At 37.0% G+C, this 13,209-nt stretch overlaps 1 protein-coding gene across 1 annotated transcript in view; it reads right to left on the bottom strand.

Annotated features, from left to right (window-relative positions):
* Window positions 1-13,209, bottom strand: part of LOC120625968 (DNA N6-methyl adenine demethylase) — a 70,234-nt gene that overhangs the window by 34,969 nt on the left and 22,056 nt on the right. Inside the window, exon 3 of the mRNA XM_039893249.1 lies at window positions 7,669-7,686. Within this exon, the coding sequence (XP_039749183.1) occupies window positions 7,669-7,686 (18 nt within the window). The remainder of the gene's footprint in view (window positions 1-7,668; window positions 7,687-13,209) is intronic.

The raw sequence follows: 13,209 nt of genomic DNA on the forward strand, positions 1-13,209 counted from the left end.
ATTCCAAGTTTCTTCTGTATATGTGTTTACTCTGTATAAAATGTGTGTGTGCAATAAATTGTTCAAACAAACAAACAAAAATGTTGTAATAACCTATTATAAGAAAATAAATTATTTACTTCTTGCTTTTTAATTGGTATGTACCACTTGTTATCGTCGTTTTTTTTTTGTATTAAAAAAAACGGAATCCGTTAGTCTTAAATGCTCCATGTCCAGGGCACAAGCTACCTCTATTCAAAATTTCATCAACGTCGGTGCAGTATTTTTATAGGTGCAAAAAATAGGTAAGAAAAGCATAAACCCTTTCGCATTTATAATATTAGGAAATAATCCCCTGATACGAAGCTTTAGTGTGAAGTTTTTACGTAAATTACGTAAGCGTAAATCTGTAATTTTACATAGAGTGCCAAACGTCAACATTTAAGGCGACTAAGTCCTCTGCAGCAGAGTCCTCTGTTTCACTACTACCATCTACTCCGATCACCGTCTGCCCAGCGTGATGATTATGGGCAAACCCTCCCACCAGGAGAGGCCTTTAGTCCATCAGTGGACTGTTATAGGCTATTGATATAGAATAATGTACTCATGAAGTGCGGCCCAACTTTTTAACTTTTTTCTATCGTAAATCACAAGATATAATCTAAACGTAACTCGGTAACTAATTATCATCCATCCATTGTTATGATATCGTCCAATAACAATAGTGGCTAATGTTTATTAAATAACATTCGATTGCGATATACGGTAGCGTTAATATTCTGGTTATTTCGATAACATCCGGCCATCTTGTCCAAACATCGCTGCCATTATGATATGGAAACTTGACTCATAGTTTTCCTTCGGTGATATTATTTATATTTCTTTTATTCCACTACAAGGTAGCCCTTGATTGCAATCTCACCTGGAAGATGGTAGCGGGCTAATCTATTAAGGTAAGGCAGTCACATTAACCCCACAGCTCTACTGGGTTTCTACGACGGCACGGCCAAAGCCGCCAGATAATGCATTTTTATTTTTTTCATTACTTTAAATACATATTTAACTAAAACCTTTATGACAGGTATTAAAGTACTTTATTTTAAACGTAAAAAAGGTATTTGCAACATGAGCAAATATTTTTTCATTCCGTATTTTCACAATTTTCTCTTCAAAATTGTAAAATATTAGACTTGCAAAGAAGTATGTACTTAGAATTATCGTACTGACTAATACTTATACAAAAAATACTGGCGGTCCCTCGCGACTTTGTCCGCGTATGAAAGATACGACTTATGCTATCGCGGACTCTTTTTAAAACTTTTAAAGGAAAACATCTTTGTCATACCAGATTTCATCGAAACTTTAACCGTTTACCTAGCGCACGCAGCAAAGCTCTCGAAAGGAAAAAAAAAACCCCGATTTTGAAATATTCTTCATTGCCCCTATTGATCTTAGCGTGATATATAACCTATAGCTCCTGGATAAATGGGCTATCCAACAATGAAAAAGTTTTTCCAATCGGACTAGCAGTTCTTAAGATCATCGCGTTCAAGTGAACAAACAAACTCTTTAGCTTTATATATTAGTATAAGATAAGTAAGGTGAAACCTAATTTATCTTAACTTAGTATATTTGTTAGCCATCATTGGATAATATTAGCAATTTCTAGATTTGTAGACTTTAACTGATACCTTTAATATTATAGATTTATAGCTTAAAGGTAGCTATTATTAATGTAAGTATATGTTAGCGACAATATCGAAGATCAACGGCTTAACGTCTCCAATTGCCTAACTGGTAATCTTGGCTGGAACTGAAAGTAGCTAGAAAGAAGAACTCAACACCTAAAACTATTTGGCCTGACCTGGGATTCGAACTCAAGACCGTAGCTCACCATGCTAACCTCTAGTTCAACAAGATATTTACCTTAATCAGCATAAACGTAACTTATTAAAAAAAGGTTCTTATTGGCTCAAACTTTAATCACGGTCCATAAAGCTTTCACATAAGCCTTTGACATACTCAATCGAACGCGTTCTGTCATACAAAATGCAAATATACTGTAGCTGTATTTAGGCTGAAAATGCTGAAATTCGCCTTCGCCCAGGGAGCCTCCGGCGACTGCCAGTTATTGAACAATAGGGAACAAGAGTTACACGAGTCTAGCGTGCTATAGCTGGCTAGATTTACGTCGCAAAGGGGGAGATGGAATTTTATAACTTTTTACCGGAACACCAAGCTAAAACCGGAAAGGTTATTTAAACATGTTTTAAGTACTTATTTTTGCGTAAAAACGTTTTTTACGATCGAGAAATGTATGTAAAAGCATAAGTTTTAACCCTAGAGTATGTGTTTGTACGTGTGCTCGTTACAAAATTTACTGAATTAATATCGGACAGTTTTTGTATTATTTTAATACTAGGTGTTGCCCGCGTTCTTTATCCGCGTTTATTATGATTTTTTTTCTTGAAGCAAAAAGTAGCCTATGTTAGGTACTTTCCGTCCTTTAAACTAAGCCTATGCCAAAAAACCAAGTCGAAAAGGCAAGGAAGGATAGACAAACACATTTTCGCATTTATAATATTAGTAAGGATTATTAATGACGTTTTTGTTTCAGAATTGTAATTCTTAAAGGTATGTCATTAAAAACGATCGTTTTAAAATAACATCGCGTTAAGCAGAGTATCGAACTATATTGGTTAGAAGATCAATGGAAGGTTGAAAGCCCCCAGTATTATTATATTATATTAATGTTGTTGAAGCTCCTCTGTCGGAACTATGATCATAAAGATCATAGTTCCGACAGAGGAGCTTCATTTAGGTAGGTGTAGGTATGCCAAAAAAAAAAACATTTAAATTCAGAATTCATTTCTTTCAAGTAGGCCTAAGCACTTTTGAAACGACCAGTATGTTTGTTTGTAGTGACTCTACCGTGGGTTCGGAAACCAGATTCTACCGAGAAGAGCCGGCAAGAATCTCAGTAGTTGCTCGTTTCTAACATCAACATTTACTATAATTTTTCTATCTTGCGGGAGATGATAGCGAGGTAGCCTGCTGCCTCTACCTTGTCATGAAGAAATTCATCAAATGTATAGTAATCTATAAAAATCTAATACACATTAAAAACAATACTGCATTAAACGACGTATTCAATACCGATTTTAGTGTTGGATCTGCGTATATTTGTCAGAAAATCGCGAGATGAGTGGCATTGATTATTAAAATAATTGTATTGTCATTGCGAGATATAAAAACATAACATAATTCGAGTTTAATATACCATTATTAGTACCTAATTGATACTTATTATATATGATAACGCGTTGTTAAAGTTGCGTTTACCTTGTGGCTTCGCGGAGGCCGGGAGTATTAAAAAGAACGTTATAACTAATTTATGTATTTTCGTACAGGCATTGTTTAACGGTTTGGCCCTCGGCCATTGCTACACCGTAGTAGACTAGTAGAGTGACCGGGAAGCAGTGAGAGATCTTGAAGACAAGGACGGAGCATATGACGTCATCGGCGCAGGCGCAACGAAGAATGGCAACCTCGCCTCCAATCCAATGTTTTGTAAATAGAACGATTGTCGTTAGAGAGGGACGCGTGTGTGAGTTAAAAGGAGATGGGGGATATCGAAAAGGTTACAAAATTGGACTTTACGTCGAAGAATGATGGAATTCAGAATGCTTTTTATGTACTGCTACATTCTTTCTTACGATATAGGTACGATATGAACGCGTTCGTTTAAACCTACTTATGCCTCGATATAGTCCGATTTATCGCGTGGAGTGAAATTATGTTGTAAGGTACAAATGAGTATATTGAACAGGACAAGCTACTTTGGCTTAAGTCGGTAACTGGATGGGTAAAATGTATGGAACCTTGAAGTTCAAAATTTGATCTGTACTAACTCCCGTGTTTTGGTGAGCAAGTTAAACCGCCGCGCCGGTCGCTGACCTCTGTCATTATCACTAAAGCAAAGAGTCAGAGCTATAATCTATCGTTACATTACGATACACACACTCATATAAAATTAGTAGGTATATGAAAAATGGAGAGCCAATTGTTGGCGAGTTGATGGGGTTTTTAATTAGAATCGAGGACTTTTTAGATTATTTCTTGAGTCTTGTGTGTAGGTACTTTTAAGGTGTCCCGAATGATATTCATTCAGAAAATTTTTCGACCTCGTTTGAACTCAGATTTTTTTTATTCCACTACAAGTTGGCCCTTGACCGCAATCTGCATCATCGCAGCAGCAATTTGGGAATGTATAATTTCTCTGGTCTGGTCTGGTGGGAGGCTTTGGCCGTGGCTAGCTACAACTATACCGACAAAGACGTCCCGCTAAGCGATTTAGTGTTCCGGTGCGATGTCGCGTGGAAATGATTAAGGGGTATGACTACCATACTCCCTAACAAGTTAGCCCGCTACCATCTTAGACTGCATCATCACTAACTAACAGGTGAGATTGCAGACAAGGGCTAACTTGTAGTGGAATAAAATAAATAAATCGTAAGGGGTTTTTAAAAATATCCAGAATTTCGTTTGTGTTTTTTTTACATATTTTTTTCATTTGGCATCAGTTATGCAGCTTCAAGGTATATTCAAGGGTAAAACTATCATCTGTAGCATATTAAATACGCTGATATCGATCATGACATTTCCTACCGATCGGTAGCCGCCTTTATCAATGTATTTTCTCATAACAAACTCTGAAGTTGATTACTTTCAGTAACAATAGAATAATTAATAGTTGAACTCGGCCGTGAAATTTTGTTTTTCCTCGTGGCAAAATGTTGATTGAGTTCCTAGCTAGATTTTTACCCACTATTTAGTAAGTATATACATATGTTTAGCGTAAGAGTTTGTAACTTGTAGGAAGGTTTGTAGCCTCATTTTTAAGTTTACAAATGTAGTTATCGCTATCACGTACCATGTACTCATATCTACATATTTTTACATAGTGTAGGCATCAAAAGTGTCATATGGGCCTACTTGAATTAGATGTTTTAACTTTGACTTTGTACATTTTTAGACTGCTGCATCATGACTTATCATCCGGTGTGATCGTATCGAAGTTATGGTCTTCATAGTATAAAATAAATATATGCATTTGTTCTTTTATTTTTTACTTATCTAAGTAATTTTTTTTTACCAATCTACCTGTTGGCTGTTGGTGGCTGTTGGCTGTTATATGAAACCCATAATCGTGACATCGTACCGGAACGCTAAATTGCTTGGCGGCACACTTTGTCTCTAGGATAGTAAATAGACACGGCCAAAGGCTCCCACCAGACCATACCAGAGAAAATTCAGAAATTATAAATTCCCAAACTGCCCCGGTATGTTATTATACATCAAGTATAATAATATCTATATAGATTGGTTTTTACTGAAAAGATGGAATTTTACTCAAAACAGCATATAGTGAATAAATTTTTGAAGTACCAGGTTGCAAGTAAAATTAGTATCTTCTACGAAAAAAAACAAAAGTACTAAAAAACTCCGAGCGCAGTGCGTTCGCTCAGGTATAAGATATAGTATATAACAATAAATCTTATTGATATATTTTTGACTACCATTTTTTTGCTACCATATTTATTTCATAATTAAATTATTATATTTTTGCATCTTTCTTGGGTTTTCTGCATGCACCAGCTGGGCTAGAATGCGCGCCATGAGAGAGTTATCTCTACCACATCCACACCACATCTCATCAATCTCTATAGAAAAAATTAAAGGAACGTATAGAGATAACTATCTCGTGGAGCGCATGCTAAAGGTTGATTGGTAGAGAATACTTAGGAGTAAGTTCTGCTTTGTTGAATAAAGAAATATTGCTAGTGTTCTAACATGAGTACCTACAGACTATTGAAATTTTTGTCAGCTTCTTTCAGTTTTAATCTGCATTGAAAACTGGTGGTAGAGTCACAACTATCTAACACTGAGCCCACCTAAAATAGTTCCGGAAATGTGGGAAAGCGTTCCCGTGGGTCCGCCATCAAGCGCAGAGTTGGAACACTGTGGGGTTTTCGTTGGTAGAAGTCCGACATAATCTACCGCACCTCTTAATAGCGAGGGGTCTACAAGGATTTCATCGTGAGAAAAAAGACTGAGTTGGCTACCACTGGCGATTCCTACCATTTAATTTTCTGAATGTTCTATGGTCTGGTCTGGTGGAAGCCTTCAGCCGTGGCTAGTTACTATCCTAGAGACAAATATGTGCCGCCAAGCAATTTAGCGTTCCGGTACGATGTCACGATTATGGGTTTCAAATAAAAGCCATACCCTTAACAGCTACCATCTTACACTGCATCATAACTTGCCAGCAGGTGAGATTCTAGTCAAGGGCTAACTGGTAGTAGTAAAAAACAGATTGAAAGAAACATACGTTTTTTATAACAACCTTACATTTAATACAAAAAAAAAATGTCAAGTAGGTATATTAAAAAAAGAGAGTAAACATTTTCCCGTTGAAAAGTCTAGATTTATGTTTAATTTCATCTCCCCCAAGTCCCGCGTCAATATATGGTACGAAATAATAAATAAATAAGTGGTGGTAGGAGGTGGGGCTCGAAATACAGCCGGGGTCGACGACCCATCGACCGCCCCCCCAGTCGCCCACCCCCTAGTCGTATCGAACCTTCGCGGATGTGATATGTCTTAGTTATTTTATACAGACATGTAAAGCACGACCTAGGTGGTCTGCGCTTATGATTTTGAGGCATATTGAACCTATCGTTAATGCTAAAGCTTTCATTTTCGTGTGTCAAGACAGAGATGACAGTAAGTAAGAATAAAGATAGATACCTAAATTATTATTACTCGTTATAACTTGTTATAGTCAATTTTGTCTTATTTTGCTTTGATATGTAACGACATCTGTATTACTCGTTAGAGTGGTGTGCTTTAAACATATTAAAAAACAAATTTAAAATGCAAGATAATCTACTTTTTTAAAACACTTTATTCTTCCCTTCAAAAATAATATTAACTCTAGCTACGGACCAAGGTTAAGGACCAAGCGCTCGCCAGACTAGACTAGAGAAAATTCAGATATTAAAATAACTCCCAAATTGCCGCTGTCTGGGATCGGACCCGGGACTTCCATCATAAGACCACAGCGCTCGCCACTGTGTCAAGGAGACCTTTAAACAGTGTGCTCTAAACCAGCGGCTATTTTGGAAACTATGGCAAAATAAAGAAATTGGTATAAAATTTTATAACTTAGTTGTTTCCACATGTTATTTCTTACTTTGAAATTAATTTAAATAATGAAACAAGGGAAAATCCTAAGTATTAGTCACCTGATTCTGCACAATTCAATACAGAACCGAATCTTTAAAGTAGCCGACGCCCGCCTTTCGTCACGAGCTGACGGTTTTTTTTAAACTATTTCAGCGAGAGAACTAAACATGCTAGGGTCAGTGAGAAGAGAACCTAAAGTTGTTCAGACCATTTGTATACCGAACCCTGAAACTTTACCTTTAGTTTACCTTTACCTTTAGTAAACGTTTACCTTTAGTAAATATACTAACTAGATAGTTAGTATATTTACTAAAGGTAAACGTAGTTAGCAAGCAAAACGTGCATCAAATGCAAATATAATCGCAAAGAAAACTTTTAAAGCTGCTCGAAACGAAACAGAGAAAATAAAATGAATAGCTATAATAAATCTACAATATTTACCTTGATGTCTTGTAAGACCTGCAACCAATACATACGTATATTAGTTTATTAATAATATTGTACTTTTCTTAATTCTATGACGATAATAATTTTTTTTTATATAATAATTCACATATAAACAGAACACCAGGGTATGCGAGGGGCAAGTCCTGTAAAGTGCCGCTAAGTTACCATCAACATGAGACGTAGGTGTTAAGCCTCATATGCCTATTACATTACATTTCATACACTTCAGTCAAATTGCTGCCCAACTACGGACCTGGTTTCTGCCTGCCGGTTTGCTTTCAGCAAGGAGATTAAAGATAAGGTTACTCCGGCTCGAATAAACCTTTCATTAGGGTTCTGCGATTCGTATAACCCAAGTAAATAGTTAAGTGGTTAAAGTGGACATAACCAGTTTATAAAATATACTAGCGGACCCCAGCGCCATCTGTCGGGCTGATTTGTGAATCTAAACCATCCAGGGTGCCACCCAAACGCATACCAAAAAATTCTTTAAAATCGGTCCAGCTGTTTAGGAGGAGTTTAGTGACATACACACGCACGCAAGAAATATATATATAAAGATATATAATAAAGTGGTGCTAAGAACAATCGGTGTTTTTTTTTATAAACACCGAACTTTCTGCTCTAACATATTGGTTTTACATTAGCAGCATTGTAATGTTGAGCCGGGACGCAGGTCAGTAGTCGGGTGGGCTCGGTGAGTGTCAAAGAGGTTAAAACTTTTGCTGTTATTTCTTATCGATGTTTTCCAATTGATTTTCTTTGGATTTCATAACGTGTTTGAGGTATAGATAAATATAAATATACTACGACAGTAGTAATACGAAAATGTTTCCGTGATGATTGATTGTTTTTCTGTGTCTGGGTGTTTATCTGTATTTGATAAGTATATATAGTATTCAAATTATTCATCAGTCATTTTAGTACCCATAACACAAGCTACGATCACTTCGGGGCTAGATGGCGATATGTGATGGCGATATTATAAATATACTAAGTATATTTATATTATCGGCCCATAGCAGGGCACGGGTTTTCTCCCACCCTGGCCCGGTGCGGATTTGTGGACTCCACACACCTTTAAATACATTATGGAGAACTTTCAGGCATGCAGGTGGTTTAAATATGTTTTAATGTCTCCTACTCTCTGTTAGCAACTTTGTTTTTACTACGTACTTGATAAATGATAAGATATCATCTCTGTCAGCGAAATTGGTACATATCTGATATTAAATTGTCTCGAAAAGTCAACGAAATTGTTGTGTTTAAGAGTGAGAATTGAACACATTGTTAGTACGAGCTTTTAACGCTATTAATGTGGAAATCAGGTTATAAGCAAAGTTACAAACAACTCCGTGTATATCCGGATTCCGGATAGAAAAGCGGTCACATTATCTCCGCGTACGTTCCATATATCGGTGGATCAGTTCAACGATACAGTTGGTTTACAAACAACTATAGGTTCACGCGGTGTTACAAACAGGTGAGATATATTGATTTCGCGTCAACTTGAATAGAACAGCTGATATAGAACACGTGATACGGTTAGCCTTTTTGGTGATTACGCAAACAAAGGTCAATAGCCAGCTATAAACATCTCTACTTTTACAGTTATTTACAGCACTTCTGAATTATTATTGGCATCCACTAAATTCTCCTCAAGAATTATTTTGTCTGGTGGGAGGCTTCGGCAGTCGCTAGTCACCACCCTACCGACAAAGACGTGCCGCTAAGCAATTTAGTGCTCTGGTGCGATGTCGCGTAGAAACCGTCGCGAAGATTAAGGGTATGATTACCAGTACGCTATCAGGTTAGACTGCATCATCACTTACCGCCAGGTGAGATTGCAGCCAATGGCTAATTTGTAGTCGAAAAAAATAAATTACAAGTAATCGAATTTATATTGACTTACTAGCTGTTGCCCGCGACTTCGTCTGCGTTAGATTTTGTTTTTAAAGTATTCAGTATCGCTAAGCCTTAAATGAGTACAGTAGTATATACTCGTATATATATAACATGTGACTGTCAATTAATTATAGACAAATAATTTGCAATAAAATAAAATTGCGACTATAATTAAAGATCTAAGCTATCCTATCTCTTAAGTTGGACCAGACTGCTCATGGTGTGCGAATTTAATTTAAAATCGGTTAAGTAGTTTAGGAGTCCATCGCGGACAAACATCGTGACAGGAGATTTATATATATTAAGATATATATAGACTGGTGGTATACAGATTCAGTTCTCTTTCAGGGGGACCCAGTTCAATCCCCAGCGTTACGTGCGTTTTAAGCTATTTATTCTACATTACTTGCATTAGCGGTGTAGAAGAATATCGGAAACCTGCATGCGTGAGAGTTCTCAATAATGTTTTGAAGTGTTTGTGAAGTCAATCCAATTCCAATCGGTACTTGACCATCCAACCAAAGAAGTGGATTACGGTCTAAGGCTTTTATTCTGAGAGAAAACCGCTGCACTGAATAATGAATTAGTTGGTAATGATAATGATGATCTTGAGAACCTATTCTTAGCCTTAAGTCGGTAAATTTTGATAAACGCCAACTAAGGAAGCTCGGTACTTGGTGGTGACGGCCAATAAGAATACAGTTGTCACGACCCCTTCTCTTCCCGCGGGTGACGTACGAGCCGACAAAGGGAATATAACAGAGCGGAACGGATCCGGCAGCAGCGTCTTCTGTGCTACTACTACCACCTACTGCGGTCACCAACCCGTCTGCCCAGCGCGGCGATTATTGGCAAACCCTACCATTGGAAGAGACCTTTAGTCCAGCAGTGGTCTTTTATAGATTGACGGCTGACTGGCGCAGTGGGCAGCGACCCTGCTTTCTGTGTCCTAGGCCGTGGGTTCGATTCCCACAACTGGAAAATGTTTGTGTGATGAACATGATTGTTCTTCAGTGTCTGGGTGTTTATATTATAAGTATTTATGTGTATTATATGAAAAAAAATATTCAACAGCTATCTTAGTACCCATAACACAAGCTACGCTTACTTTGGGGCTAGATGGCGATGTGTGTATTGTCGAAGTATACACACATCGCCATTATTTATTATTTTATTTTATTAATTTATAGGTTATCGATAAAGGAAGCTCAAAATTATTCTTGAAAGCGTGACCGAAATCAAGCCTTTTAAAATCTCTTACAACTAGATCTATTTCTTCGATACAAACCCACGTATTTATAAGGCAATGTAGGTTACATCGGAGCTATAAATACGCGAATCCCTAGCGTGTCAGATCGCAGATCTTCCGCAGAACGCGCGAGGTAAACGTCCCAACAACGTCGTCACGCACAAGTTCAAGGCCGGGATTCGCCGCAGCGATCCCGGGGGAAATCCCGGTCTCGACGATCAGCTCTGAATGGGAGTCGGTTTGTTTGTAAACAAACTTTACATTTTATTAAGTTCAACACCCTTTCGCCGTTCACACCTGAATTAGTGGAGTTCGATGATCTGCTTAACGTCTCCCTAAGGATCTTAACGAAACTTTGCTGGTTTGTTTCGTTAGTCTAACTTGTTTAACGAGCAGTTAGTTAAATATGTTGTACTGAATATATCTACTTATTTGTACATCGTTATAGTAGATTGTCAACCTGATGGTCGTTAAGTTAACGATTACTTTTCTATTGTTTATATTCGTATTCGTTGTTGCCTCTGCTTATTTTTAATTTTCAAAATATATATGAAGCAACTTTAATATGTTGTACTAATTTCACATACTTATTAGTACATTAATTTAGCGGATCGTTAACCTGATTGCTGAAAAGTATACTGTTTCGGTCACAAAAAGCTTTAGTACTGTGCCTTTGCCAAGCAGTTGATCATATCTTAGGAATGACTTTCAGTAATGAAGAGCCGAGTAGTAAACAGGTGTGTTAGCATTAATAATGTACATTGCGTTGATAACGTCGGCGCACGGTGACACGGCAGTGCTCGGTCATTCAAACGAAATGACATATCCACGATAATTGCTCCACATTCACCACACATTACGACGCATTATATATGACACTTGAATGAGACACTAGTGATACTACTATACTATTACTATTTATTACACAGTGGTCAGAATTCGATCAATTAATATAGGACATAAGCCTGTCTGTTTTGACGACCTCCCTGGCGCAGAGACGAGTGCTGTGAATTTAAGTAGGATTGGCCGTGGTTAGTTACCGCCCTACCGATTAAGACGTGCCGCTAAGCGATTTAGTTTTCCGGTGCGATGTTACGTAGAAATCTATTAGGGGTATGACTACCATACTTCCTAACAGGTTGGCCCGCTTCCATCTTAGACTGCATCATCACCTATCATCAGGTGAGATTGCAGTCAAGGGCTAACTTCTAGGGGAATAAAAAAAACATTAGCATTAATTGCTTAACTTGTTAGAATCCGCAACCAGGCAAATCTGTTTGGGGCAAGCTCAATAAAAATTCTAGAAGAAATATTTTCATTATTATGTCAAATCTTAACCATTTAAACGGTTTTTTTTCAGATCAAAAGCATTTGCTGTTTATTGTGGATCCTTTTAGAATTTGGTATGATTTAAGAATATACTTAGTTTGCCATACATTTTTTAGTGTCTAAATCGCAGGCATTTGTTACATACAGTATTAATATACCGTGGTGATTAAAATATGCGAAGTACTTAAAAGAGCTTAGCGACACAGCGCGGAAATGCAGCTAGACTAGAATTCTTGGCACAATTCCACGCCGGCATGATTTGTAAGTTATTATTAGATTGTAATTAAGATTTATTAGAAACAAACCAATCAGAAGTGGGATGGAATCACGGGCTTTAAATTCGCCCCAACTTTTATATTTAGATGTTTATATCTAAGTATGCTATTAAATATATTTTTAGGAACTACATTTTAGTCACCTAATTACCATATTTTGTATTGTAATAAATCTTAATTTGGTGAAAATTTTAACCTAAGATTTCACCGTTCCAAGAAATGACATAATTCAAGTAAGCCTACTTTATAAGCACTGTTTAAACGTCAAGTACCGTCACTGTAGTGAATCTACCGCAATTGATTTCAAGTTATTTCAAAGTTATGGTCCTAGATAATATTGAAAATATAATTCACACACATGTTCAAACGCACACACATACATGTGGAAAAGTTATTTCAAGTCATTACAATAAGTAAGAATCCCTATTCCTATCCCTACTAATATAATTAATGTCAATGTAAGTTTGTTTGTTACGCTTTCACGCAAAAACTACTTAACCGATCCTCATGAAACTTTGTACACATATTCTTGGAAGTATTAGAAGTAATATAGGATACTTTTTATCCCAACATAAAGCTCGGTTCCTTTGTGAGAGGGGATAAAAGTGTTTGACGATTCTACACCATAACTCCGACAAATTATAACCGATTTAAATAATTATTTTTGTACTATAGAGGTTATAATATGTGTTTAATTTTGCCCAAACTGATGAATGTGGTGTGAGATAGAGGAAAGAACTCCTCCGCGGACAGCAGCAAACCCCTCATTTAAGGCTA

Source organism: Pararge aegeria, chromosome 8 (genome assembly GCF_905163445.1).
Source record: "Pararge aegeria chromosome 8, ilParAegt1.1, whole genome shotgun sequence".
Classification (NCBI taxonomy): Eukaryota; Metazoa; Arthropoda; class Insecta; order Lepidoptera; family Nymphalidae; genus Pararge; species Pararge aegeria.